Below are 24,627 nucleotides of genomic sequence, written 5' to 3'. Positions count from 1 at the left end.
AAGGGCAGCCCCTGCCACCCCACTTTCAGGTCATCCACCATGTGCCCAGTGCTTGGGATGGGGACCCTCCTGGCCCGGGCCTTGGGGACAAATGGGGAGGTTGCCCCGTGGAGGCAGAACAGCACTTACGGGTGCGGTCTCCCACTAATAAATGAAATGATTGATGAAGTCGGTGGGAAGGAGCTTTCCGAGGGGTTTCTGGCTGTTTCCCGCTGTGGCTGTGCACTGCGTGGGGCGCCCTGCCGAGCTGCCCAGCGCAAGCGGGGATGAGCTCAGCACGACGGGGTTCAGCCCAACCCCTGGGCTCCCAGCCGCTTCGGGGAGGCAGAAACCTGGAGGTTTACACTCATTTCATCCACGTGCTGCTCAGCCGCTGCTACCGCCGGGCACGTGGGAGGGCTCGGGTCTTCATGCAGCACAGGGTTGCTCGGCGGCAGCTCCCGGCACTCGGCTCACCTCCCTATCGGCTCTGGTCACGTTGGTCTCATCTGCAGCAAGATCCCCTGGGCTTTCAGTATTTCCTCATGGTTTTCCTTCCTTTGAGCATCTCCAATCTAGTCTGTCTCTATTTCTCACATGCCTATCATGGTATAGCAATTAGAGAGTTAAAAGCCTTATCAGTTCCCTGGTGGGAGATTGGTGAGTTGACTCCTTGCAGGACCGCGCGGTAGTTCAAAAAAGTAATGACTTTTTTTGCATGGAGGTTTCTTTAAATTCAAAACATAAACCACAGAACTGAAAAGAGCTGGGTGGGTATTTAACCTGCATTTAAAAAGTTAAAAAGACTAGACACAGAGGTAAAGATGCCAGCCTGGTGCCATCCGCAGCTGGAGCTGCAGGACCTGCAGTGGACAGACACGCAGCGCTGGGGTGACCAGTAAGATCGGTGTTCAGAGGCGATTGCCTTCATGATCACGGGAGATGCTGTCAGAAGCGGATAGGAGGCTTCAAAATCATAGCTGTCTTCAGTCAACACAGAATTTCAGGTTTCAGAGTCACACAGTGAGCTCCCTGTGTGTAGGGAGACAGAAGCCACTTGTCCTGCATCTCCTGCCTTTGCGCGTAGCAAGGTCCTGCAGCTCCTGGTGGTTATCACCCGTAACCTGGCGTGGGTCACAGCGCGGGAGCATAGCCGGGGACACTGCCTGCGAGGGAAGATGACCTGATTTGGGTCTTGTGTCGTGACGCACGGCATGGCTGTGCAGGGAGTCTGCCAGGGATGAAGATATCCGAGAGGCCGGGAGGTGCCTCTGGAAATCCCAGGGGCAAGAACGGGATGGAGCAAGAGTGTGGCGCGATCCCTGAGAAGCAGGGTGATGGCTTTGCAGCTCCCTGGTGTTCCTGGGGACTGGGGCTTTGTAACCCAGGTTTTAGGATTATGTGATGAGCAGAGTTTCTTGGTTTTCTTTCTTTTTCCTTTTGTGTTTGTAGGGGAAAGTGTGAAAACTTAGATGCTGAAGTTTTAAATATAAATTAAAAATAAGCTTCAGATATGCTATGCATTTTAACTCACGATTTTTAACGAGCTCCGTTGTGGGGGTGTTGTAGTAAGTCTAGCTTGTGATTTTTTTGATCGCCTTGGGGTTGGCAATATTGCAGGTTTCTCAGGTCAAACAAGAAGGGATCTTGTTGGACAAGAAGAGCAGAAGGGAAGAGCAGGAGCCTGTCTCAGAAGTGCCAGCGTTTTCTGAATTGCAAAACCCCACCTCGTGTTCATCTCGCTGGAACAGTTATCCGGATGACTTGCCATCTTAAGTGTGCGGCCCAGCGTCCTGTCTAGCTGGGGCTGGTCCCCACCAGCAGACCTCCATCTCCCACCAGCAGTGGTAGGAGCAGCACAGACCCGCCGTGGGTGAGCCGAGGTCCTCCTGCTCCCCTCCTGCGGCGGTAGGAGCGGCTCTGCTGTCCGCACGTCGCTCCTTCCCCCCGGTTGTTCTTTGTCTCTCTAGCATGCAGGAAAGCCGCGGGTTGCAGCTGGCCACACAGACGTCTTCCCAAGAGGTTCTTCCCAGCAGATGTGCTTCTCCAGATGTGCTCTGCTCTTCCCTTGCAGAGCCGTACATGTACCATTTCTCTGTCGGGCCTGATATGACTGGACAGGATTGCAGGGCTAATGAAAACTGGCACATTTCTGAATGCAATTGTCCTGTTGTCTGCGATTTGACATCTTCAGTTTTCCACTTTTTGATTCACTGAGCTGTGACATCGCTTTGTTCTTTGGGAAGAAGTCTCCCTTACAAGGCTCGATCAAAAGAAACTGGTTGGGGTGAAACATTCATTCTGCCCGCTCTGGGCCCACACATGCTGCATCAATTTTTCAGCTTCTCTAAGTTTTTTCCTTCTGCTTTTTCAAAAGAAAGGTTTTGAAGGGAAGAAGAAACTTTTGAGAGAGCCAAGATGTGCATTTACACATTATCAACTGCGTCTTTTTTGAGGGATATTTATGCATTAGTCTATAGTTGCTCAGCATTGGTAGATAAGTAATCTTGGGTCTTGAAGGGTCTAAAGAAACAGGTTTTCCAGCCCTGAAGATCAACCATTGAGATGACCGCAAATTGCTTTTATCCGAATATTGTTCTTCAGAGTCAGTGCTTCCTCTTTACGTTAGAAGATGATGGTGCTAATGTTTTTCATGTGGTCCAGTCACTTGTTTCCTATCAACTTCAGGCTTGTTGGATCATGTCCACCTGCAAACCGATGCTCAGCCAAGGCCAAATATTAGCCGCTATGACCCAGCCAGCTGGCAGATGTAATACCACGGAGACCGAGGGCGGCAAGGGGAGGAGAACAAGGCAAGCAGAGCCAGCAGGCCGAGCAAGGGCTTTACTTTACCTGATGCTGTGACTGCTTCCATGGGGTGTGCGGGCTGTCGGAAACTGCTCTCGTGGTGTTCCCTCACATCTGTTGTTTGAAAATCAAATGACAGTAAATTCCACTTACAGTCGGCGTCACTCTTTGCCTTCCCTTTTCCCTCGTGATGTTCAGGCTAACAGGAGCACAAGGAGGTGTTAATGCCCTCAGCCTTTCCCTTCCTTTTTCTAGGAGCTGAATTTTCTTCTGAAATTACCCAAACGGGAGCCTAATGTTTCTGGAGTGACAAATACAGAAAATGAGAACTACCTCCTCTTGGGTGATGAAGGGATTGAGAGCAGCCCTGTGCAGAAGGTCTTGGGGATACTGGTGGATGAAAATTTGGACGTGAGCCGGCAATGTGCGCTTGCAGCCCAGAAAGCCAACGGTTCCTGGGCTGCATCAAAAGCAGCGTGGCCAGCAGGGCGAGGGAGGGGATTCTGCCCCTCTGCTCTGCTCTGGTGAGACCCCACCTGGAGCCCTGCGTCCAGCTCGGGGGTCCTCGGCACAGGAAGGACATGGACCTGTTGGAGAGGGTCCAGAGGAGGCCACAGAAATGATCAGAGGGATGGAAAAACCTCTGCTATGAGGAAAGGCTGAAAGAGCTGGGGTTGTTCAGCCTGGAGAAGAGAAGGCTCCAGGGAGACCTTATTGCGGCCTTTCAGTACTTAAAGGGGGCTTATAAGAAAGACAGAGAAAGACTTTTTCTCAAGACCTATCGTGACAGGACAAGAGGCGACAGTTTTAAACTGAAAGAGGGTAGATTTGGGTTGGACATAGGGAAGAAGTTTTTTACAGTGAGGGTGATGAGGTGCTGGAACAGGTTGCCCGGAGAAGTTCTGGATGCCCCATCCCTGGGAGTGTTCAAGGTCAGGTTGGATGGGGATTTGAGCAACCTAATCTAGTGAAAGATGCCCCTGTCCACAGCAGGGGGGTTGAGCTAGATGATCTTTGAAAGTCGCTTCCAACCCAAACCATTCTGTGATTCTGCTCCAGAAGTGATCCACCAGGATTTTTGGGCATTTTGGCCTTAAAAAAACCCCAAACCCCCCAAAAACCCACAAGTCTCTGCCCTCAAGAGACCCTTGAATTTTAAGGATGTGTTTTCTTACCTGCGTTGCTGTCTGTCCCCCCAACCATCGCCCAACCTCACCCTGAAGGGCAGTGACCCTCTGCAGCACCGGTCCCCCTCGGATGCTCTCCAGGCCATGGAGCAGCCTTTCTGCTGGCTCTCACAAGAGACAGGAGACGGGCTGGAAATGCCTGTTGCCTTTCGGCGACAACCACACTAGTGCTTGCTTTGTTGCATACTAATAAGCGCTAATTGGCCTCGGCTTGTTATCAACGTTGCGCGGGAGCCATTTGCGGCATAGTGGTGTGGGGGCTGGGGGGACCCCAAGGGGCTCCTGCCCTCCGCTGAGGGGTGGCTTCTCAGAGGGATGGGGGCTGAACTGATGCTCCCCATGGAAACGTCTCCATTTGTGAGCCATGGGAGGGCCGTGCCTGCTGGCCTCATGCCAGCCTTGGTAGTGGTCCACCTGGCAGGTGGGCTCCATCTCTGACGTGGCAGGAGGTTACAGGGGTTTATAGGGAGACCCCTTTGTCCTTAAACACACTGGGGGGCATGGGGAGGAGTTGAGCCCTTTGGGGGGCTGGGCAGTGCTCGTCTGCAGGTCTTCTCGGTGTCAAAGGTTCAGCGCCTCTCTCCTACCCCCATCCCCAGGCACTGCACGCAGCCCCTCCACACGCTGCCTCATTTACCAGTGTTATCCCTGAACTGTTCCCCTGGGGCCTGTCTCCTCCTCTCCACTGCCCTTCTACCGTTGTTGCAATACCTGGTGTTTGCTGCAGCAGCTGGATATCTCCTGCAGCCGTACCCCTTGTCTGATCGCTCAGCCTGAGCGATGAAGGGCATGGAAACCTCCAGAGGGTGGTCCTGCCGGTGGGGAAACACCACCGCCGTTTGCTACAAGCTAGAGAGAGAGGGAGGCTTGATGGAGCTGGCTTGCACCAGCGCTCTTGAAAAAAACCTCTATCGTGCGTGTAAAATTGTAAGTCTGGCTAACGTGTGACATTGTGTTTGTAGGACGCGGTGAGCTGATCTCGCGCTGGGGGCAGCCCTGGCGCGGGCAGGACGGCGTCCGGACCCACGGTACATCGGGGCTTCTGCCAGCGGGAGAGTTGCGGTTGTTGCTTCAGAGGTGGCTCTGCTAATTTTGGATGAGTGGCCCGCTGACCCTGACGTGTTCGGGCTGGGACTTGTGACTTCTCTGAAGCTGAAAATCAGTTTACACAAGATGAGAACGATGCCTGTGGCTTTTCTGGCAGTTGAATCCTAATTATTCCCTGTAAAGAACAGCAAGTTTCAGACCAGGTCCTGGTGACCACACTTCGTTTTAAATTTACTCTTTCTTTGCTCGTGCAATGACGGGAGTTTTTCCAAAGAAAGGCTTGGTGAGGAGAGGGGATGAAAGCGTTGGGAGTAGTGGCAGGGAAGGATGGAGCACCGGCCAGGCGCGGGGTGCGAGCGCAGGGGATGCTCGGCTGGGGAGCAGCTCCGAGGAGCACGATGTGGATAATTTTTTTTCCTCCCACCTGTTGTTAGGAGCAAATAGGGAGTGAGCTATTGCGCTTCCTCCCCAGCTGCTAACGACGGGAGGCTTGCTTATGGTCGTGCACTGGAAGCTAATTAAAACCAGTGACAATGGTAATTGAGTAAGGATGCTTGAGGATAAGTATGACCTCATGTCTCAAATGGTAATGAGGCCTATTAAAATCTCCACCAAAAAGAGAAATGAAAGAGGGAACAGAGGCAAAGGTGGTGCGAGGGGAGCGGGCGCAGGCGGGGACGATACCTGGCAGCCAGAGCGCCGGGAGGGATGGGGAGCACGGAGGTGCCGGGCTTTTAAATCTCCTTAATAAACAGCCCGCTCCGCAGCTAGCCGGGCTGCCGCTGGGGCCGAGCCAGCCAAAACACTTTGGTACGCGTGTCATTCAAGCGTGTTCCTCCCCTGCTTGCCCAGGCCGGGGTTTAGGTCCCATTAGGCGATGGCAACACTTGTTGCTGTTTGTTGTTGTCTTCCCTTGCTGGTTCTTTGCTGGAAGAAGGGACCGCGCCAGAAAACCAGCGGTGGCTGCCGGGGCCAGAGCGGGGCCTGCAAAGATACGCCCTGAAATTGCAGTAGTGTGGGAAAAACGCATTGGCAGAGGAAAGCTGCGGCAAGCTCGGGGTGCCAGGGTGCCATGCTCCGGCACGGACCAGCACAGCACCCAGTTTCGGCTCTGCAACTGGGGTGTAGGGGCCGGGGGCCGCCGTGACCCCAGCGTGTGTTGGTTTGCAGGGTGGTGTAGCGGGGCTTGGGATGCCACCGTGCTCCGCAGGGACTCGCAGCCTGTGCTGACTCGCCTCGCCGCAGAGGACACCCCGAGGGACGCCGGGAGGTGGGCGCTCCCCATCCTGGCTCTGGATGTGCACCGCATCGCTTTGGGTAAGCTCAGCCTTGGGCTGCCAGACCCCTTCCCTACGCCCTGCTGTCACGGGGGAGATCTGGCGTATGCCAAAGTCGTCTTCTCGCTGGAGAAAGCCGACCCTCATCCTTCTGGCAGGGGCGAAGGTACGGCTGGATGACGGCTGAGGATGTGCTATGGAGCCGGGATTCAACTGCTCTGAGCTCTGTGATGGCAGCTCCGGTTTTGGCAGCCAGGAGCAGCAGCAGCGGGTGCTGCAGGAGCTCTGCACTGTCACGGTGGTACGTACAGAGGCGGGGGAGCGCTCTGGGGCATGAGGTTTGCTCCGCAGAATTTGGGTGGAGGGATGGAGAGGGGGGCACAGGGGCGCAGCCACCAAGCAATCCCGATCCAGCCAGAGGCTGCACGCTGTCACCTCCTGGGATGGCCTCCAAGACCAGCCCTGCCTAGGTGACACCCAGCAGTTAGGCAGACGGTGAGGAAGCAGCCACGACAGCCAAGTCGTGTCAAGCAGCCCTCCCGTGTGTCAGCCGGCGTGACAGCTGCTTAGGAGTGGCCTGGGATGGCCTCCTCTGCCCTTGACCTTTCCCATCCCCTGGAACTTCAAAGTGCTTTTCAAATATGAGTAGAGCAGGATTTAATTAAAAGTCATCATCTGTAATAAATGGTACCTCCCCCCCACCACTAAGCCAGTGGAAATGACACCGGGATGCACTTAGTTGCAGTTGGCTCCGCGTGAGGCTGCTGGATGGACCAGCGAGGCTTGGCCCGCTCAGCTCTCCACCACGTCCTGCACAACCATGGGCCTTTAATTAGAAGACCATAAGCTGCTTGGCTCCTCTGGCTCTGGCAGCTGCCTTACAATTAATATTCCCCCTGCTAGGGCCAGGATTTACTCCGCTCAGCAGCAAACGAAGCGCTCCATCAACTTCAAGTAGCATCAACATCCAGGGAAATAGCGATCGGGGTGGGGAGGTGTTGGGAAAGGAAAGGTGGAGACCACAGGGATGTTTCTGATCCCTGGGTGGTTACTGGGAAGAGGGTGCAGTAACGCTTTTGGCAGCAGCCAGAGGTGGAAAGATACTGCTGGTGGATGCAGCTGGGAGCGGAGTGTGGGAGCCCCGGGATGCTGAGTCCACCCTGCTCACCTTACTGGCAAAAGCCAGGTGTTGCCCTCGGGCTCAACGCAGAAATAGGATGGCGTTACAGCCTCGTACCGGCCCCGAGCAGCCCCATCAGCCCCTCTGAGCTCCAGGCAGGGGGGAAGATGGCTCCGATTCACGCTGAATGATGGGGTTTTTGCACAGCGAGTCCTGGTGTACGGGGAGGGGAACCGACCTGGCTGACCATCTCCACAGTCTGGTGTGGTCTTCATTTCCCAGAGAGCCAAAAGACTCCCCCAGGGAATGGGGAGAGGGAAGAGGAGGTGGGGAGCAGTTTGCAGGAGGGAGATGAATATCTCCCCAGCGATCCCTCCCCGCTGCTGCAAAGCGGGGCTGAGCTGTGCACGCAGCTGTATCCCAGCATAACGCAGCAGCAGCGGCGGCTCTCGGCTGGCTGTCTCTCCCAGCCAGGGGTTTGCCTTACCCAGCAGCCCTGTGACCAGTATGGCACCCGCGTGTGAGCTGCCAGGAGCCCGCGGATCAGCCGTGCTCGTGTGGCGGTGACACATTTTTGTTTTAAGAATTACGTGTTGGCTCTAATTCTCCAAGCTGTGCCTTGTTCTTGCTCGCCCAGAGGAGATGGAGCCCGGCTGGGGAAGAAGGAGACAAGGCATCGGCTTGAAACGACTGCCTTACTTCTCTCTGCAGATTCATTTCTAGCAAGGCTGGAAGCAGAAACAGCTCAGGCGTTGAAGGAAGAATTGGGAGTTTGGGGCAGTGGCAGCTGTCAGGAAAATAGTCTTCTGCCGTAGAAATTGCGTGCAGGTGAACTGGAATACCTGAGAAAGGGCTTAGCACCAGGGGAGTTAGTGAGGAGGTGTGCGATCCCAGCTCAGTCCCTGTCCTCCTCCTTCCCCTTAAAGGGGATGCGCCAGTAGTTAAATAAAAGTAATGCTTTTTTTAAAGCAAAAAAGATGTCAGTAACATGCACACAGAGTATGTGTGAACGAACCCACACATGCACACCCTGTTAAAAACGCTGGAGTATTTTAGATCCAGAGTGGAAATAGGTTTCTTGTTTCACATAGGATCATTTTATGCATCCTATGTTAATAGGGAGATAGTAGAGAATATTTTTAAATGGAGATTTGAAACCATGAGGTCGCTTGTGTGCAAGGAGAGAGGTGCCTCCATCATACCCGCTTTGGGAGTGTCCCTCAGAAGCCAGTTCTCAGCTGATGTCTACCTTGGACCAAGTTAGTTTCCAGCCAGCTGGGAGATGGGTGGAACCCAGCTCGGTGTGTCACTGCGTAACGCGTCTGAAAAACGCTGTCCCACTCCCTTTTCTGTGTTTTTTTTCACCGACTGGCAGCTCTGCTGCTGCCTCCCAGTCACGTCAGCTGGCTGGTTGGTTATCTGCTACGTGCAGGGGTAAGGGTGGGAGCCAAGGATGCCCTACCCAACTTTCCAAAGAAGCGCGCTTCAAACTGGGGTACCACAAGGTCTTTCTCCAGAGAAGGTCCTTCTTTCCAGAGAAGGACAGTGGGGAACCATCGCCCGTTTTCCCCTCTCCCACGACCAGGGCTGCCTGAGGTTTATGAGTCACTTGCAGGGTTTCATTACGTATTTGGCCAGTTGGCCGTAAGAAGAGGGCTCCTGTAACTGCCCTCTCTTCCTGGGCACTCATCAAGTGGCAGAGTGTGTGTCCTCTCTACACACAACTCCTTAGCCCTGCCAGCGGGTCTTGGTCTACTGCCAGGTGTCTGCTCATGAGGAGGGGTTTGGGAGATGTGGTTTTGAGTCCTTTCTGGCTGAGCAGGAGCACTCGCGGGAGTGACCGTGCCAGCAATGTCCTCTTCCTTCTCATCCCTTTTGCCTCCCCCAGACATCTGACCGCAGTGGGAAGAGCTCCCCGTCCTTCTCTGCTGCTCTCCTGGGAGTTGTGTGGACGTTCCTGACTGGAGGAGTCCTGCTAGCGCTCTTCTTTCTTGTCTTTACAATTCGCTTCAGGAAAAACAGGTAAGGGCTTCCCTTTTCTGCCATGAGACCTCCCCCGAGCTGGGGCAGCGGGGTCGGGCTCCTGCAGGGTACAAGCGTGAAGGAGCAGTACAGGGCAAGCAAGGGCAATGCCAGGGATATTGCAGCTCTCTCCATCACACCCAGTGTTGATCACTGGTGGAAACAGTCCTGCTTGGACCGCTCCCTTCCTCCCCAAGTCAGGGAGCTGTGAACAAGACAAGACCGTGGATGCCCTCCGGCGTAGCACAGGCAGCGGTGCATGGTCTCATCCTGAAGGTGCTATTCAATAAAACCATCAATAGCAGTGAGCGGGAAGAGAGCTGATCTCCTTCTCCACTCCGCAGTCTTGACAGCATGACTTTGAGCAGCATAGCTCCACGAGCAAAGCCATCACGTTCTCCACAGTGCGCACGCTGGTTCCTGCTGCTGGGCCACTCGTAGTTTGAAGATATTGCTAACCTTTTTTGATCTTGGTGGTTGTCCATATTGGTGGGGAGCATGATCTCCATTGGCGAGAGGAGCTGGTGGTGAAGTGCAGGCTTTCTTTGGTGCTGTTCAGTCTGCACAAAGGCTGTAAAAAGTCCTGCTCCCCTGAATGCAGCATAAATCAAGCAAAAGGCTCAGTGATTCCTCATAGCTCAAACTGTCTCAGCCAGCTCTTAGCCTTCTTCAGTGATTCTGGATGTCTCACCTGCCTCCTTGCCACCTCCTCAGCTTCATTGGTCTCTCAACTGCTTCCCCCGTAGAGATCCATCCCTCTCCCAAGCTTCACCTGCCAAAGCCTTTGTGCTCCATGTGCTGTTGGTTTGTAGAGGTGGATCTGTGTGCAGCCCAGGCTGCTGCTGTTCCAGCGCTCTGGTTGTGTTAACGCTTCTTATAACCGCCGTGCAGTCAGGAGGGTCCTGCTCCTACGGGTTTGTCTTGAGCCCTGCGCCTGCTGCAGCGCAGTAGCTGCATGACCTGCACCCCGGTCTCAAGCACTTGATTTACTGAAGCAGAGCGGTGTTGAGTTCGGTGGCCACCTTAATTGATTGCCAAATTGTTTCATCCCCTGAAGATATTCTCAGAGCAACGCTGTAAGGATTGTGCGTTTTTTTATTTGCACTGCGGCAAATAAATATGGGTCTGCCTGCTGAACCTGGGAGGCCAAAGGAGACCTTTTTCAGCGTGCAGCTGCGAGGCTGAGCTGATGAATATCTTTCCCCGGGGGCTGAGGCATGGCGAGGAAGGCAGGGAGGGAGAGAGCCAGGTTGAATCCCAGGCTCTGGGTCTGCGAGGCAGCAAGCTGGGAAGGAGCTCAAGGGTAGAGAAATGCAGTGACTTAGCAGCAGATTGAAGGGACGGAGCTACATGGGGGGATGGCAGGAGCTACGGCTTTCGCTTGATGGGCTTGCTGGAGAAGGGTGACAGGTCGGGAGAGATCGGTGGGTCGATTCTCCCCTCCCTGAATACAGTTACGGGATTATGAGCGATGGGGTGAAATTACAGAGGGGAAGCTGTAACCTGAACGTTGCTGGCAGCTTCCTGAAGTTGAGACCATGCCGAGGGCGGAGGTATCTCCTCAAAGGGAGGAGCAGTGGGAAGAGCCTGTTCCTGGAGTCATTTGTAGCTGCTGTGCCCAAAGCTTGCTGCTGGGGACAGCCACCCCGGGCTGCAATGGCGAGGTTTTCCACTTCTGCCCCTTGACAGCAGAGGACAGTGGAGGAAGATGTTGGCCTTGAACCTGGGGGGCTGAGCTGGGCGCTGTGCTGCATGCCACCTGCGTGACCGCGGGGATGTGTGGCCACAGCACGTGCTGGCACCACTGCACGCCTTTGCGTGCCTGGCACAGGTACTGGTAGCAGAGACCCGCCTGTGGTGACCCTCTCTGCTTTGCTGCTAAAAGCCCATGGCTTCCCACAGTGTTGTCCATAAAGATGCTGTCTGACGCTGCCTGAGGGATGCTTTTCTGTGGTGCAGATCCATGTAGGGGGTAGAGGTGCCATGGGGCAAGCCTGGTACCCATCTGTTTTGGGGAGAAGGGATCTCGCTGTCCCACAGGAGTGTCAGGGTAGGGCAGAACGAACACTTTAAGGACAGTGAAGCACTCCAGCAATACAGGGGAGAGGATGGGGTATGCACCATGGAGAGGATGGGGTATGCACCATGGAGCAACGGCTGAGCTTTTGGAGGAGCTGCGAAAAGCAGGGGCTGGGGGCGGGGGACAGTGTGTCAGCATTCCTTATGGCCGTCATCATCCCTGTAAGGGGACCTTGCCCCTGTGCTGCCAGGTCGTAACACTCAGTAACTGTCACTGCCTTCCCTGCTTTGTTTCCTGGAGGATTGTGAAGATGTCCAGCCCCAATCTGAACATTGTGACCCTGCTGGGCAGTGGCTTGACTTACACTAGTGCTTACCTCTTTGGGATTCCGGAGCAGAGCCTGCCATCCGGAGACTCGGAAAAGCTTATTCAGGTGAGCGGGGGGGTTTGCTGGGACGGGTGCCTTCACACATGCACACATGTGCACATGTATGCGTGTTTGTACGTGCTCGCTCTTAGCTGCAGCCTGTCGCCACCTCGCTGCTGGGCGCGTTTGGCCGGGCTGTGGTTTCCACATACCCAAAACGCAACCAGATGCTCTCCGTCTGAATGGCTTTCGCTGTTTGTGCAAACCACAGCCGCGCCGGGGGGGGCAAGGCAAGGCAGGTCCCCAGGGGAGAGGCAGGCAGGCAGGCAGGCTGCTGGCCTTGTAAAAGAGCAGTTGGGAGAGGTGAGCCTGAAGGGAGATGGGATCCTCCGCACAGCCGCTGCCCGACGTGGCCCAGGTGCCGCGAGGTTGCAGGCGAGTTTTTTTGGCTGCAAAGCAGATCTTCATCAAAACGCTGGCCTGTGTGATGAACCCCCGTGTCCTGACCTGGGGCAGCCGCCCTGCCAGACCAGGGACTGGGCGTGCACCCGCGTGGCAGAGTGGGACGTGGGAGAGCGCACGCTCTGCCGTCCTGCTCAGCTGCCGGGCTGAGGATAATTAACGGAGGTGCCAGCGAGTGATTTATTGGTGCTGGGACCCTCCGTGCCCCTGCTGCTCGCAAGCTGCCTGGCTCTCCCTGCCTGCTCCTCCGACGACAGGCTCTCAGGGTGGAGAGGAAACGGCAGGCAGCAGGCATGCCTGCAGAGGAATACATGCCTTTTAATTTATTTCACCCTGCAGTCAGCTTTCTGGTATCCGATATGACCCTCCAGAAGCCAGAAGACCATAGACACATCCCCGCCCATCTTTACCTCGTCCCTGGGTGGGAGGGCGCGGGGTGGCCCTGCGGACCCCGCGGCTGCCCCTTCAGCCCCCTGGCTCTGCCCCCCGGCAGGTGCGGCTCTGCCTGCTGTGCGTGGGGACCTCCCTGGTGTTTGGCCCCATCCTGGGGAAAAGCTGGCGGCTCTACAAGGTGTTCACCCAGCGGGTGCCGGACAAGCGGGTGGTGAGTACACAGCACCCGGGGGGGAGGCAAAGTCCCCAAGCGGAGTGAGCACTAGCAAGTCCCAAACCGGTGCGGGATAGCAGATAAAACCAGCACGTGACAGGGGTGGGCGGCACAGTCACAGGTCTGCTCTCACACCTAGCTGGGCATGGGCCCCTCATTTATTCCTGCACAATGAGGCAGGAGCTTTTCCACTCTACAGGCAAGCACGTGCCCTGCCAGGCTGCCTGTTCCCCGGCCCCGTCACCGAGCGAGGTCTCGTTCTCATTTTACATCAGCTGTGTGCCTTCATTACGCTACACGCCAGCGTTTGTTTGTGTCCAGGTCTGGGCTGATTGTTTTTGTGGGATGAAAATAAGCCAGGTACCCTCAAGGGTGTCTGATGTAGGGCTGCCCGCAGATGCATCTCATCTCCTCTTGAAGGGAACCCCTCTGCAGCACTGGAGGAAGGGGGATACAGCAGCTGGGAGGGAAATGGGAGCTACCTATACAAATCTGTGCATGTAACAGTGCACTTGCAGCTTTCAATGGCCTCTTTCCAACTGTGAAAATAGTAGGTCTCAGAGGAAAGGTGAGACGAGAGGGTTTGCAGGGGAACCGGGTGCCAGCAAGGACTCCCATTCCTGAGAGACCGGGATCTGTGTTAAACCTGTAAAATCGTAATCCTACCAGCTTTTTTTTTCCCCCCCATTTTGGTCTCTGCTTGTGATATGGGCATAAGGGATGCTCTTAGTTTGGAAGAGGTGTTTTCTGTCATAGCATTTACCAGCTAGCCGCACCACCAGGGAGGGTTTATACCTGGCCCCAAGCCTGATTAGGTCTCCAAGAGTTTGGGAGCTAGAGGCAGACTGTAGCCAACTTGGATGTAGGTGAGCCACTGGACTCCACTCTGGGGGAGGTATTAGGATGGACATGCCCCTTGGAAGAAACAACCAGAAAGAGACCCGGGAGACAGAGGTTATTGGTATCCATTTGCCCCCCACAGTAACACTTACTTCTTGCGTGTTTGCAGATTATCAAAGACCTGCAGTTGCTGGCGATGGTGGCAGCGTTGGTGCTGGCGGATGCCATGTTGCTCTTGACGTGGGTATTCTCTGATCCGGTCCAGTGCTTCCGAAGCCTCAGCGTCTCACTGCGGGTAAAGGGATGAGGAGGGCTGGTGGAGCGTTGCACCGTGTCCTGTCTGATCTCTGTGGACAAAGTTGGTGGGTGGTCAGGCTTAAACAGGTACTGTTTAAAAAAATAGAAAGAAAAACAAGCCAGAAAGCCGCCTGGGTGCTCTGGGTTGGGTTTCTGTCTGGCCAATTACAGAGACAAGGTTCTGCTGCAAAATTTCCCTGTTTGTACACCCAAACCTGGCAAGGGACAGCTGGTTGCAGGGCTTTGGTTTGCCAAGCAGTGGGGTCTGGTGGGTGATCTTCACCAGCCCGTGCAGGTCACCTGGGTGACACAGGAGAGGTCCGTGGCATCTGCAGATGCTTTAGAGAAAGGTTTAACCAGCCTTGTTGGCAGCAGAGTGCCAACATCTTCCTCGCTTTAACGCTCTGCCCCTGGCAGCACCAGCTTTGGCCTTTCCTTTTAGGAATTTATAGAGGAGATCTGCTCAAATGTGTAGACCTGTCTGCCCATCGGTCCGTGCCTGCTCCTGGGCACCAGCCTTCACTTCTGCCTTCTGCTTGCCTCCTAGGCGACAGAGAAAGGCATGACCTGCTCGGTGAGCCGGGTGCAGTCCTGTGCATCTCTTTATTCTGATCTTTGGCTCGTTCTCATTTTAGGGTTTAAGGTACGTAACCTCCTTATTGATTCTTGCGTTGTATCTCGCCTCCTCCCAGTCTCACAGCCTAACTGTCTAGCAGCATTCGTAGTTTTGCTGCCCTCCCAAGCTACGTGGAGATTCCAGCTACTTCTTTTCATCTTGAAAGCCCTCCCGTCTCCAGTCCTTCCTATCTTGATGTTTTCTTGCATTCCCTTGTAAAAGCTGTTATCCACTTTTTCCCTGCCTCACCATCTCTTCTACGTACACCGTGTACATACTGTCTCTCTAGTTCTCTCCCTGCAACCCCCCATGCCTCGTCTATCTCCCTTCTTAAAACTTGCGTCTTACTGTTTTCTGAAGCACGCTTTTTCCATAAAGCCTCAAGATGACCATCCACTGCAGTGATGCACTTTGCAGCTCAGCCCGAGTCCTCTGACCCCAGATCGGGGAGGTGCCGATGACAAGTGCTTGGTGCCTACCTCTGCAGGATGCGTATCAGCTTAATTATACCACCGAGGTACACTTTCACTGGCGTAGCTTTGCACGTGGCCATTCTTATTCCAGAAGAGTTAGTTATACTGATGTAACTATGGAGGTATAATTATCGCTGTAATTATCTGTGGTCTCATGTGTCTCTGGGTTGGCAGAGGCTGGACGCAGTTCAGAAAGCTGATGTTGATGAAGCTTGTGAGATCACAGCCTTGCTGTGGGAATGGCTCCATCTCTGCGTGCAGTACAGGCAGTTCCTTTCTGACTCACTGTAATACAATACCCATTGGCCATCTACCCAAAATCGTAGGAAAAGGAGCAGGAAGAGACCTCACGACACGGCCAAGTCCTTCTCCCCCCTATACTTCATTTTAAAGACATTAGTCTAGCCTGTCCTTAAAAGTCCTTTGGTGCTAGGGATTGCAGGCGTTCCCTGGGCTTTCGGTGCTGTGTCTCCACCTCTGATTTTGTCCGCAGTTTGTGTTAGGGTTTAGACAGGTAATGCTTTTGCCTACAGCCCCTACAATCTGCTTTTTGGAATAAAACATCCCCAGTACTAGTCCCAGGTACTCTTCGTTAGCGTTGCGTTGAACCTGACCCTGATCCTGTCTGCCTACTGGGGGTCACGGAGTTCTTTCTTTAGTGGTTTCTCTGGAGTTTATCTGGATTTACACTAATGTGAGAGTAGGCTCTATCTCTGGGCGCACTGCTTATCTTCCATGGCATTAATGTGCTCGGCCCTTTGTGAAGCCGCTCGGTGTATTATCTTGGTTTTACTGGCACAGAGCAATGAGCAGAAATGACTTGCCGAGGACATGCCTGGAATCGGGAGCAAAGTCCCCTGCTCAAGATTAAAACAAACAAACAAACAAAAAACGTAGTCCTGTGCTTACTGAAAGTCCTAGTTTACCAGATGGCAGTGCTGTTGTCGGTGTCCCAGATGGAATTATAAATGGGACTTTGGTGCTGGTTTTTTTTTTTTTCTTGCTTGGGGATTAGGAGTTGGCTTGCCTTTGAGCCACGTATTTGGAGGTGCCCCTTGGTGAACGTGGTTATGATTCAGTGCAGATCCTATGAAGCAGGGTTGGGCATCAGCCTAATTCCCAGTGAGGCAGGTCTCACTATTACAACCCCTCCTTGAGAATTCACGGTGCTCTGAAGTTGGGAGTCTCACCAAAGGCCATGGACGTGAACCTCTCTTGCCTATAAGAGTGTCATTCCAGACCTTAACTCTGGCAGTGGCCTTCACGGTCATCAAGCAATGGAGGGGTCCAGAAGGGTCTACAGAACATCTGCACCACAGGTCACAAAGCACTTCTTGATGCCCAAATAACAATTTAATATCTCTTAGTAAAAGGTCAACAGTTGCCCTTACTGTGTAGCACAGGAATAATGTAGGAGTCACATTCCTGGAATTCTGGGTCCTTGCAGGAGCAGGGATTTTGTTAGATGGTATTTCCAAATGATCCTGAAGGCAGCCCATGCCCAGCCCTACGGAGGCAGGCAAAAAATACTCGGTGTTTCCTGCTGGTGTGCCCTAGGGAAGGAGGGATTCAGCCTGCCGGGTAGTTTAATCCTGAGCACATTGGAAAGATGCACGCGTGGGATGCTTCAGAGGCAGCGTGAGAAGCCTGCTCCGAAACAGCCGACCTGCTCTGGGGGAGGGAGGGCCTCCGTGCACAGAGCACTTCTCTAAGCCCCTTTCGCCGCTGCTAGAGTCAGGCAGGAAACGGCGAAGGGAAGGGAGAAGAATTGCACCTGGCCGTTTCCTGGATTTCTATTTAAAGAGGCACCAAGTACATCCTCTTCCCTCCAGTCTAAACCTCCACCTCTTCTGCCTTGCTTTTTCCTTCTGAATGTCCTTCTGAATCTCCTTCCTGCTCCTTCAGAGGCAGGTCGTTGCTTCTTGATGGCACCCCACCACTGTATCCCTGCAGGGACCTCCATCTCCTGTCTGTCCGTCTTTGCTGCTCCTGTTCCAGGCTGCCCAAGGGGAGGTTTTCACATCTTGCCTCTCCCGGCCGTGCCCTGCTCCGTGGCATCGCCTGCCGACCTGACCCTCAGCTCCTCGCACCCCTTGGTCGGGACCCCCATGGCCTGCCAGCGCCTTCGCTCCTGCCCTCCCTCCCCAGCCGCGCTTCTGACCTGCAGCAGCGCGCTGGGCGTCTGCTGCGGCGTCACCAGTGCGCGCCGAAGGTCTGCATTATAGATCAAAGAGCATTAATTAGGATTGCGCTGAGCGTATCTGAGCTCACCGGGCTCGGTATGAGGTGGGGGTTGACACCATCAGGCTGTAATTTTCCACACTCTGGAAACCTCTTTTTTCTGCTTCCAGAGTATCCTCCTGCTGTATGGGACCTACTTGGCCGGTCTGACCGACAATGTCAGCTCCCCGCCAGTCAACCAGTCCTTGACGCTCATCGTCGGGGTCAACCTCGTTTTCCTGGCTGCCGGCACTGTCTGCTTAGTCCACCGTTTCTTCCGGACTTGGCACAACTTGCTGTTTGGTTTTACCTCTGGAGGCATCTTCGTGTGTACAACCACGATCAACTGCTTCATCTTTGTCCCACAGGTATGCTGCCACCTCTGTCCCACCACCTGGCTGGAAACGGGGACATTTTCAGAGTTAACAACAGCAGCTATGTGGGCCAAAGCACTTTTATTTTCCTGCTTCTTTCCCCAAATGTTCTGGGCTCAGCCGCACAGCTCATCCTCCAAGCCCCAGTGGCTCTGCTTCGCCAAGCAAGTCCCCCGAGTCTCCAGGGAGTGCTGGCGCGTTGCAGAGCTACTGCTCAGAAACCCTCCTGCAAGAGCGTGCTGTGGGTGGCAGCCACGCAGAGGGCATGCATGGAGGCGAGGCGGCTGCCACCCTCCTCCTCCTCCTCCACGTGGGTGGTGGGATCAGTCTTCCATGCCGTTGTCCTCTCCTCATAGCCCACGTGCCTGCTCCCACCGAGGGTTTCTGCCCACGGCAGGGATGGAGGTGGGCTCCGGCAATCCAGATGGCCTCGCCAGGCTCGGAGGCTTCGTGGCTGCCGGTGGTCCCCAGGGGAGGCTGTCCTCCTCTGCGCTCCCGGAGGAGGAAGCTGGGCTTTGTTGCAAGCGAGGGGGAGGACGCGGAGATGGTTTGAGGAAGCCTTTTGTGGCAAGGCAGGGCTCTTCTGCTTGGCGTGTCCTCCAGGAGCAGCCTGGTCACGACGTTAGTGGGAAAAATGCTCCCATTGTTACAGGGAGAGGAAACAGTTGTTTACTCAGTGTGATGTTTGGAGGGATGTTTGGGCTCAAGGAAATGAGGTGAGAAAGGGAGGAAGAGGTGAAGCTGAAGAAAGAGCAGATCTGTGCAAGAGAGGGCTCGGGGGATCTCACCAATGTGCATAAATACCTGTGGGGGTGGAGTAGGGAGGGGGGAGCCAGGCTCTTCTCAGCGGTGTCCACTGACCGGACAGGGGACAATGGGCACAAACTGAAACGCAGGAAATTCTGTTTAAACATCAGAAAAAGGTTGGGTTTTTTTTCTGTGAAAGTTGTAAAGCACTGGAGCACGTTGCCCGGAGAGGTTGTGGAGTCTCCATGCTTGAGGATATTTAAGACCCAGTTGGACACGGTCCTGGGCAGCCTGCTCCAGCTGATGTTGCTTGAGCAGGGCCGTTGGACTAGATGATGTCCAGAGGTCCATTTCCACCTCAGTCAATGCAGTGTAACTGCGGAGTCCCAGCTCACTAGATGACCAGCCCATGGGAGCAGGATCCAAACCTCCTCTGACAAGCACCAAGCCTGCTGGCGATGCTCTGCCAAGCGTGAGGTCTCTCGGAGTGAGGGCGGAGGAGCTGATGAGTACTTGCACTCTGCCTGTACCATTTTTTTGTGCTGTAGCCTAGGGGCCTTGAACATTTTATTTAACTTGGATCTTTTAATTCATCAACTTGTTTTTCCTAATGGGCTTGCTCTTCTATTGCTCATCCGAGATCAATAAGCAGTTGGAGCTGGGCTGCACAAGGCTTCCACACAGACACGAGACAAGAAAATGGATACTAAGTGTTGCTGTTTTTCAGCTTGTCACCAGCGATTCAGGGATAAGGAGGCGTGCGTGACACTCTCTTTGTCTGTCGCAGAGTCGGGGACTGGGGAGAAGGGGGCAGGGGCTTTTACGGCACGCTTAGAGGTTGCAGCGCAGGCAGGCACCAACCGTCTCTGCGTTAAAAGCTGGAGCCAGGGACAGGGTAGGGCTCAGATGGGTGGGAGGCTCCAAGCGACGCTGCAGCCCCTCGCCCAGCCATCTCTCGCTGCCCGTCTCTGCTCCTCCGTCACACCCTGCCTTTGTCTCCCCTCTCCGTCCCTTTGTCTCCTTCGCGCTGGAGCTGCGCCTGCCTCCCGCCGCGTCGGCAGGGGCTGTGCGTACCGCGCCGATAACGCCCTCTTCTACTCCCCAGCTCAAGCAGTGGAAAGCCTTTGAAGAAGAAAGCCAAACGGTGAGCCACATGGCAAAATATTTCACCAGCCCGAGCAGGAGCTGCCGCTCGGTGTACAGCGAGGAGCAGCTCTACCAGCTGATAGGGGAGAAAAACTCCATGAAGCGGCTGCTCACCGAGGTACGGGGCTCTGCCAGCCCCGCTCAGCCGCGCTGGCTTCTCCCCTTCCCTTTAGTGGGCTGAAGGCTTTGCAGGTGGGAAGCCCTCCCTCACGCCCTGGTCCTCACTGGTGCTCCCCCTCCGGCCTCTTCCCTCTGGAGGGGAAGAGCCGCTTTGTTTTGTCACATCACTCTGCAACCCAAAGCACCAAAATACAGGCATAATCTGGAGGGTTTCAAAAAAACGTGGAGGGAGAAGAGCAGGAGAGCCTGGTTTCCACAGCCCAGTCAAACATAGTTCATTTAGAGGGGAGATGCTCTGTTTTGGGAAAGCCCTCAGCCTCCTGCTCCCTCACCTGCACTGCACGGGTGGGAGCATCCCGGCTCAGAGAGCCGCCTGTCCCAGTGCCCCCCTTCCCAAACCGGCATCTCGGGGGCTCTGGGGGGCTCCGGGGGAGGAAGAGGTCACACACGCTGCCCGTGTGGCTCTTGCAGGCCAAACCTGCAAACCTGCCACTGTGCTGCCTCAGAGCACCTCTCGGTGCGGAGAGGGGCGATTCATTTTCTGGCAGTGCCTGCTTCCAAATCGGCAGCATTTTTGTACCCTGTGCCCGCCCCACGCTTGACAGGCTTATTTGTTTGATGCAGAAAAACGCCGTGATTGAAAGCCTGCAGGAGCAAGTGAGCAGCGCCAAGGAGAAGCTGATGAGGCTGATGTCTGCGGAGAGCAGCTGCGACCCCCACGCACCTCCGGCAGCTCCCTGCACCCGGAGTGCGGGGCAGTGTGGGGATGGGCTGGGGGACCACTGCCCCCCGGATCCGGAGCGGGATGGGTGGCAGCCTCCCCGCTTGCTGGGTACACCGCCTCTTTGCAGCGATGCTCAGGACCTCCAGAAAGATGTGAGCCATGAGCCTGTTTGCTCTCGGACGCTGATTTTTGACATGGGGGACGGCCTCGAACGTGGCCTGAAAGACGCCCAGGAGCACAGGATGCCTGCGGGGCAAGGGCAGCCTCCGGAGCAGCTGCCAGGCCAGGCCATCTCAGCTGGCGTGGCCTGGGAGTCGTCCCCCAAAGTCAGCTATGTCAGCAGTGAGAAGCTGCGGGAAATCTTGCAGGAGCTGAGCCTGGATGGCAAAACCTGCAGCTCGGCCTTACCTGGGGGGACCTCACACGGCGGCCAGGGTCCCCCAGGTGACCAGGGAGGAGTGTGGGGAGCCCAGGAGGGCTACCTGGGCATCCACACGCCCCTCAGCCCCTACCTGGCGAGGCGGCGGCGGAGGATCCCGCTACCCCCTGCCTCCACCCGCTTCCCCGGGCACCTGTCCCCCCGTGCTGGCCGTGGGGTGAAGGAGGTGGGCGGCTGGGGCCGTGGGGAGTTGGCACATATCTCCCTGGGGAGGGAAGGGGAGATGGCTGGCGGAGGGCTCCTTCACCCACCAGCACCGTCCCCTCCAGCCATCCCTGGGGAGGGCTGCTTCCAGCCAGAGGGATGGCCGGGATGGCCGGAGTCCCAGGGTGCTTCCCCATGCATCCCGTGGGAGCAGCGGCAGCAGGGCGCCCCAAGGGGACCCGCCGAGGCCTCCCTGCGCTCACTGTACTATTACCCGGACTCCGACTCCAGCAGCAGCAGCTCCGAGGAGATGTTTCACGGCTGCCACCGGCCCTGCTGCAAGGTCTGCTTCCAGAGCCCGCGCGGCTCCCTGGCCAGCAGTAGCACGGACACGGACACAGAGCCCAGCGGGCACACGGGCCACCGGACAGAGCACCACAGCGGCCTCCAGCCCGTAGTGAATTTCAAAGAAGATCTGAAGCCCACCTTTGTGTGACTGGGAGCACCCCTGCACCAAAGGCACGTGCCCTTCCGCCCCCAAAACGCTGGGTGTTTTCAGTGATGCTAAAGCCACACGTTCCTCCGAGGGATGCGTCTTGCTCTGGCATCTGGGGGTCGGGAATAAGTCTTGCCCTGTTTTGGGTTGCTGTTTCAGCCCCAGCCTGGTCAGCGGTGACTGCAGACCACGTTTGCCTGAGAGGTGGTTGGCAGGACTCGGGGAGGTGGCGGTGGTTTTGTCCCAGCTGCTCTGGGCAGCTGCCTGCACCCCGCAGACAGCTGGCACCTCTGTCCATCTTGCTGACAGCAGTGGAAAGACTGGGGCTGAGCGGCCTGCAAGAGCCCAAACTTCATCAGAGGACTCCTTCCCCGAGGCTGTTGATGCCGAGCCTCCCACCAGCGTCGCACCCAGATGGAGATGGGAGAGAGTTGGACGCCAGGAGCGCTTGCAGGCTGCCGCTCGCCTGGGGATGCTGCTTCTTCAGCAAAGCAAGGACCTCGGAGCGGGATGCGCGCAGGAGACTTTTGGGGCAGGTTTTTTTTTTTGGTAGTGTCTGAATGAGAAAATGGAGTCCAAAGGTGACATCCCTGGAGGTGTCCTTGCGTTTTATGTAGTTCAGTTGCATGGTCATAGGTGAGACTCAGGTCAGGGCTGAAGGGAAAGACAAGCTAGCAATCGCAAAAGAGGATCTGAAAAGGTTTTTCTTTTCTTTTTTTGCCTTGTTTTTCTGGGGTTTGTGCCCTTCTGTATGCCTTTGTATGGATGACGTAGTCTGAAATGAGGTTTGTTTAAATTAATGTGGTCTGTTTAATTTTTATCTTAGAAATATCAAGAACAGTAAATCTGGCGTGCCTGCTTTTTCATGAAGGCATTTCAGAGTGTCGTTGCCTCCACGGGAGGACTTGGGGGTGCTGAGACCTGGCACCCAGTGCATTAAAAAACCCTCTGGAGAAAGGCTTTGTTAAAAGGGCGGGTGACAGAGGAATCCCACACCCGGTTTTGAATGATGTGCGTTAGCACTGCCCTCTCCGTTCTGGTGAATTCCCTCACTGCTGTGTCCCTTCACCAGCGTCACCTTTTTTTTCCCCCATTGCCGCCACAGTTTTCCAAGCTTGCTGAATTTCTAGGGCAAATCACCAAAGCCGATAATCTTATGGGGAACGATATTCCCATAGCCCCTCTTCGCTCCTAAAATGGAAACACCCCAGAGGGCGATCCCAATTTTTTTTTTTTGTCACCTTTAGCTAACAGAAACCAGTTTTCTTCAGTTTTTCTTTCACAGCTGAGCACTTCACAGCTCTGGCCTGGGTGAAATGCATTGACTGGGTGTCTTCTACTGCTGCGGGGCAAATCCGCAGCGGGGGCTGGAGGCAGAGAAGCCCAGACAGGGTGCAAATGTGGGAAGTCTCCTGTGGTCGCAGCGGAGGGGAAGGCTGCCAGCGCAGCCCTTGCTGGCCTGGAGGGATGCTGAAGACGCAGGTGGGTAGGGGCGGCGCAGGGGGAGGTCAGCACAGGGATGCGGTAGCATGCCCCTCCACATGACTTTCTTGGGCATTCCCAAAAAGCGGTTTTTATAATCTGAATCCATCCTGTGCCAGACTGAAGCAGCAGGGTGCTTGTATAGAGCCAGAAAGCACCCTACGGCCTGGCCCCAGGGGAGCGGGAGCACCCTGCGAGCACGCAGCGGCCGCCCATTTATTTATAACCATCATTCACTCAACAGGCCGGAGCGTGTCGGTGGAGCCGGGGTGCCAGCGGGGAGACCCCACGGGGTAGGGGGTCCTGCGGGGGGGACTCGGGTGGGTCTTTCCCCATCGCCTTCCCTCCCCAGGGCTGGGGAGAAGGCGCCTGCAGTTTTGCAGAGCTCGCAGCAGGGGCTGCTGCTGCCACATCGGGTGCGCAGCAAACCTCAAGTGCCCCAGGCAGCGCGTCCCACGGCATCCCCACGCTGGGACACCGGGTGGGACGGGGGGTGGCTGGCACACCCTCTTAAATATGGGGCAAAGCCACTTTTCCAAATCGGGGCTGGTTTCTCCCCAGCCTAAAGCATGTTTAGAGTAGCACTTTGGGGCTAGGAAATATTGCAGCACGGTCATAGGAAACAATCCAACCATGAAGCCACCTGGAAGCAGCTGATATAAAAATTAACTTAAAATCCACTAGTGAATGCAGAAAAACCCTCCAGAGGACTTTGAACCTAAGGTTTGTTTGGAAACTCATCGCTGGAATTGGGGGCAATCGCTTTTCTGTCCAGTGGCCAGCAGCCATGAACTGAAAACTGCACATCATGTGGATGCACCTACTAAGGTGGCCAACAGCATCCTGGCTTGTATCAGGAATAGTGTGGCCAGCAGGACCAGGGCAGGGATCGTCCCCCTGTACTCAGCACTGGTGAGGCCGCCCCTCGAATGCTGTGCTCAGCGCTGGGCCCCGCACCCCAAGGCGGCCATGGAGGGGCTGGAGCGTGGCCAGAGCAGGGCAGCGAGGCTGGGGCAGGGGCTGGAGCACAAGGCTGGGGAGGAGCGGCTGGGGGAGCTGGGGGGGCTCAGCCTGGAGAAGAGGAGGCTGAGGGGAGCCCTCATCGCTCTCTGCAACGGCCTGAAAGGAGGCTGGAGCCGGGGGGGTCGGTCTCTTCTCCCCAGGAACAAGCGATGGGATGAGAGGGAACAGCCTCAAGCTGCGCCAGGGCAGGTTTAGGTTGGATATTGGGAATAATTTCTTCACCCAAAGGGCTGTCAGGCCCTGGCCCAGGCTGCCCAGGGCAGTGGTTGAGTCCCCATCCCTGGAGGTATTTAAAAGCCATGCAGACGTGGTGCTCAAGGACATGGTTTAGTGGTGGGCTTGGCAGTGCTGGGTTAACGGTTGCACTCGATGATCTTAAAGGTCTTTTCCAACCTGAATGATTCTATGATTCTATGAAACTTTCATCTTACAGAAATTGAAATGAAAGGTAAGTGACTGGAAGAAGGTCCCCTGCCTGCTCCCAGGTGAGGTACTCAGGGCACTTCAGGACACGTGAGAAACTCCTGCAACCCAGGAGCAACAGAGGAGCCCTTGGCAATCCTGTACACCTTATCCCAGCACCCTGTCCC

The 24,627-nt window shown here is 55.5% G+C and overlaps 1 protein-coding gene across 2 annotated transcripts; it reads left to right on the top strand.

Annotated features, from left to right (window-relative positions):
* The first annotated feature begins 4,966 nt into the window (after positions 1–4,966).
* On the top strand, positions 4,967–22,055 carry GPR156 (G protein-coupled receptor 156). Of its 2 annotated transcripts, XM_082304116.1 has the most exons (11): positions 4,967–5,224; positions 6,192–6,338; positions 6,457–6,599; positions 9,307–9,440; positions 11,761–11,893; positions 12,783–12,893; positions 13,906–14,031; positions 14,581–14,676; positions 17,474–17,710; positions 19,569–19,727; positions 20,354–22,055. In XM_082304116.1, exons 3-11 carry the CDS (start codon positions 6,495–6,497, stop codon positions 21,530–21,532), a joined length of 2,280 nt encoding a protein of 759 aa, XP_082160242.1. In that variant the 5' UTR covers positions 4,967–5,224; positions 6,192–6,338; positions 6,457–6,494; the 3' UTR covers positions 21,533–22,055. The 2 variants fall into 2 exon arrangements, with proteins under 2 accessions (XP_082160242.1, XP_082160243.1); XM_082304117.1 differs by lacking the exon at positions 12,783–12,893.
* The last annotated feature ends 2,572 nt before the right edge of the window (positions 22,056–24,627 follow it).

This window comes from Platalea leucorodia (assembly GCF_965183815.1).
Source record: "Platalea leucorodia genome assembly, chromosome: 2".
Taxonomy (NCBI): Eukaryota; Metazoa; Chordata; class Aves; order Pelecaniformes; family Threskiornithidae; genus Platalea; species Platalea leucorodia.
The sequence above is the reverse complement of the archived record's forward strand: the minus strand, read 5'-3'. Positions and strand labels throughout refer to the sequence as shown.

Bases quoted from the DNA above. Each gene is read 5' to 3' on its own strand.
- GPR156 (XM_082304116.1), top strand. From the start codon at position 6,495: ATGGAGCCGGGATTCAACTGCTCTGAGCTCTGTGATGGCAGCTCCGGT. The intron at 12,894-13,905 runs GTGAGTACACAG...GCGTGTTTGCAG, and splicing joins GGGTGCCGGACAAGCGGGTG to ATTATCAAAGACCTGCAGTT. The intron at 14,032-14,580 runs GTAAAGGGATGA...CTTGCCTCCTAG, and splicing joins GCCTCAGCGTCTCACTGCGG to GCGACAGAGAAAGGCATGAC.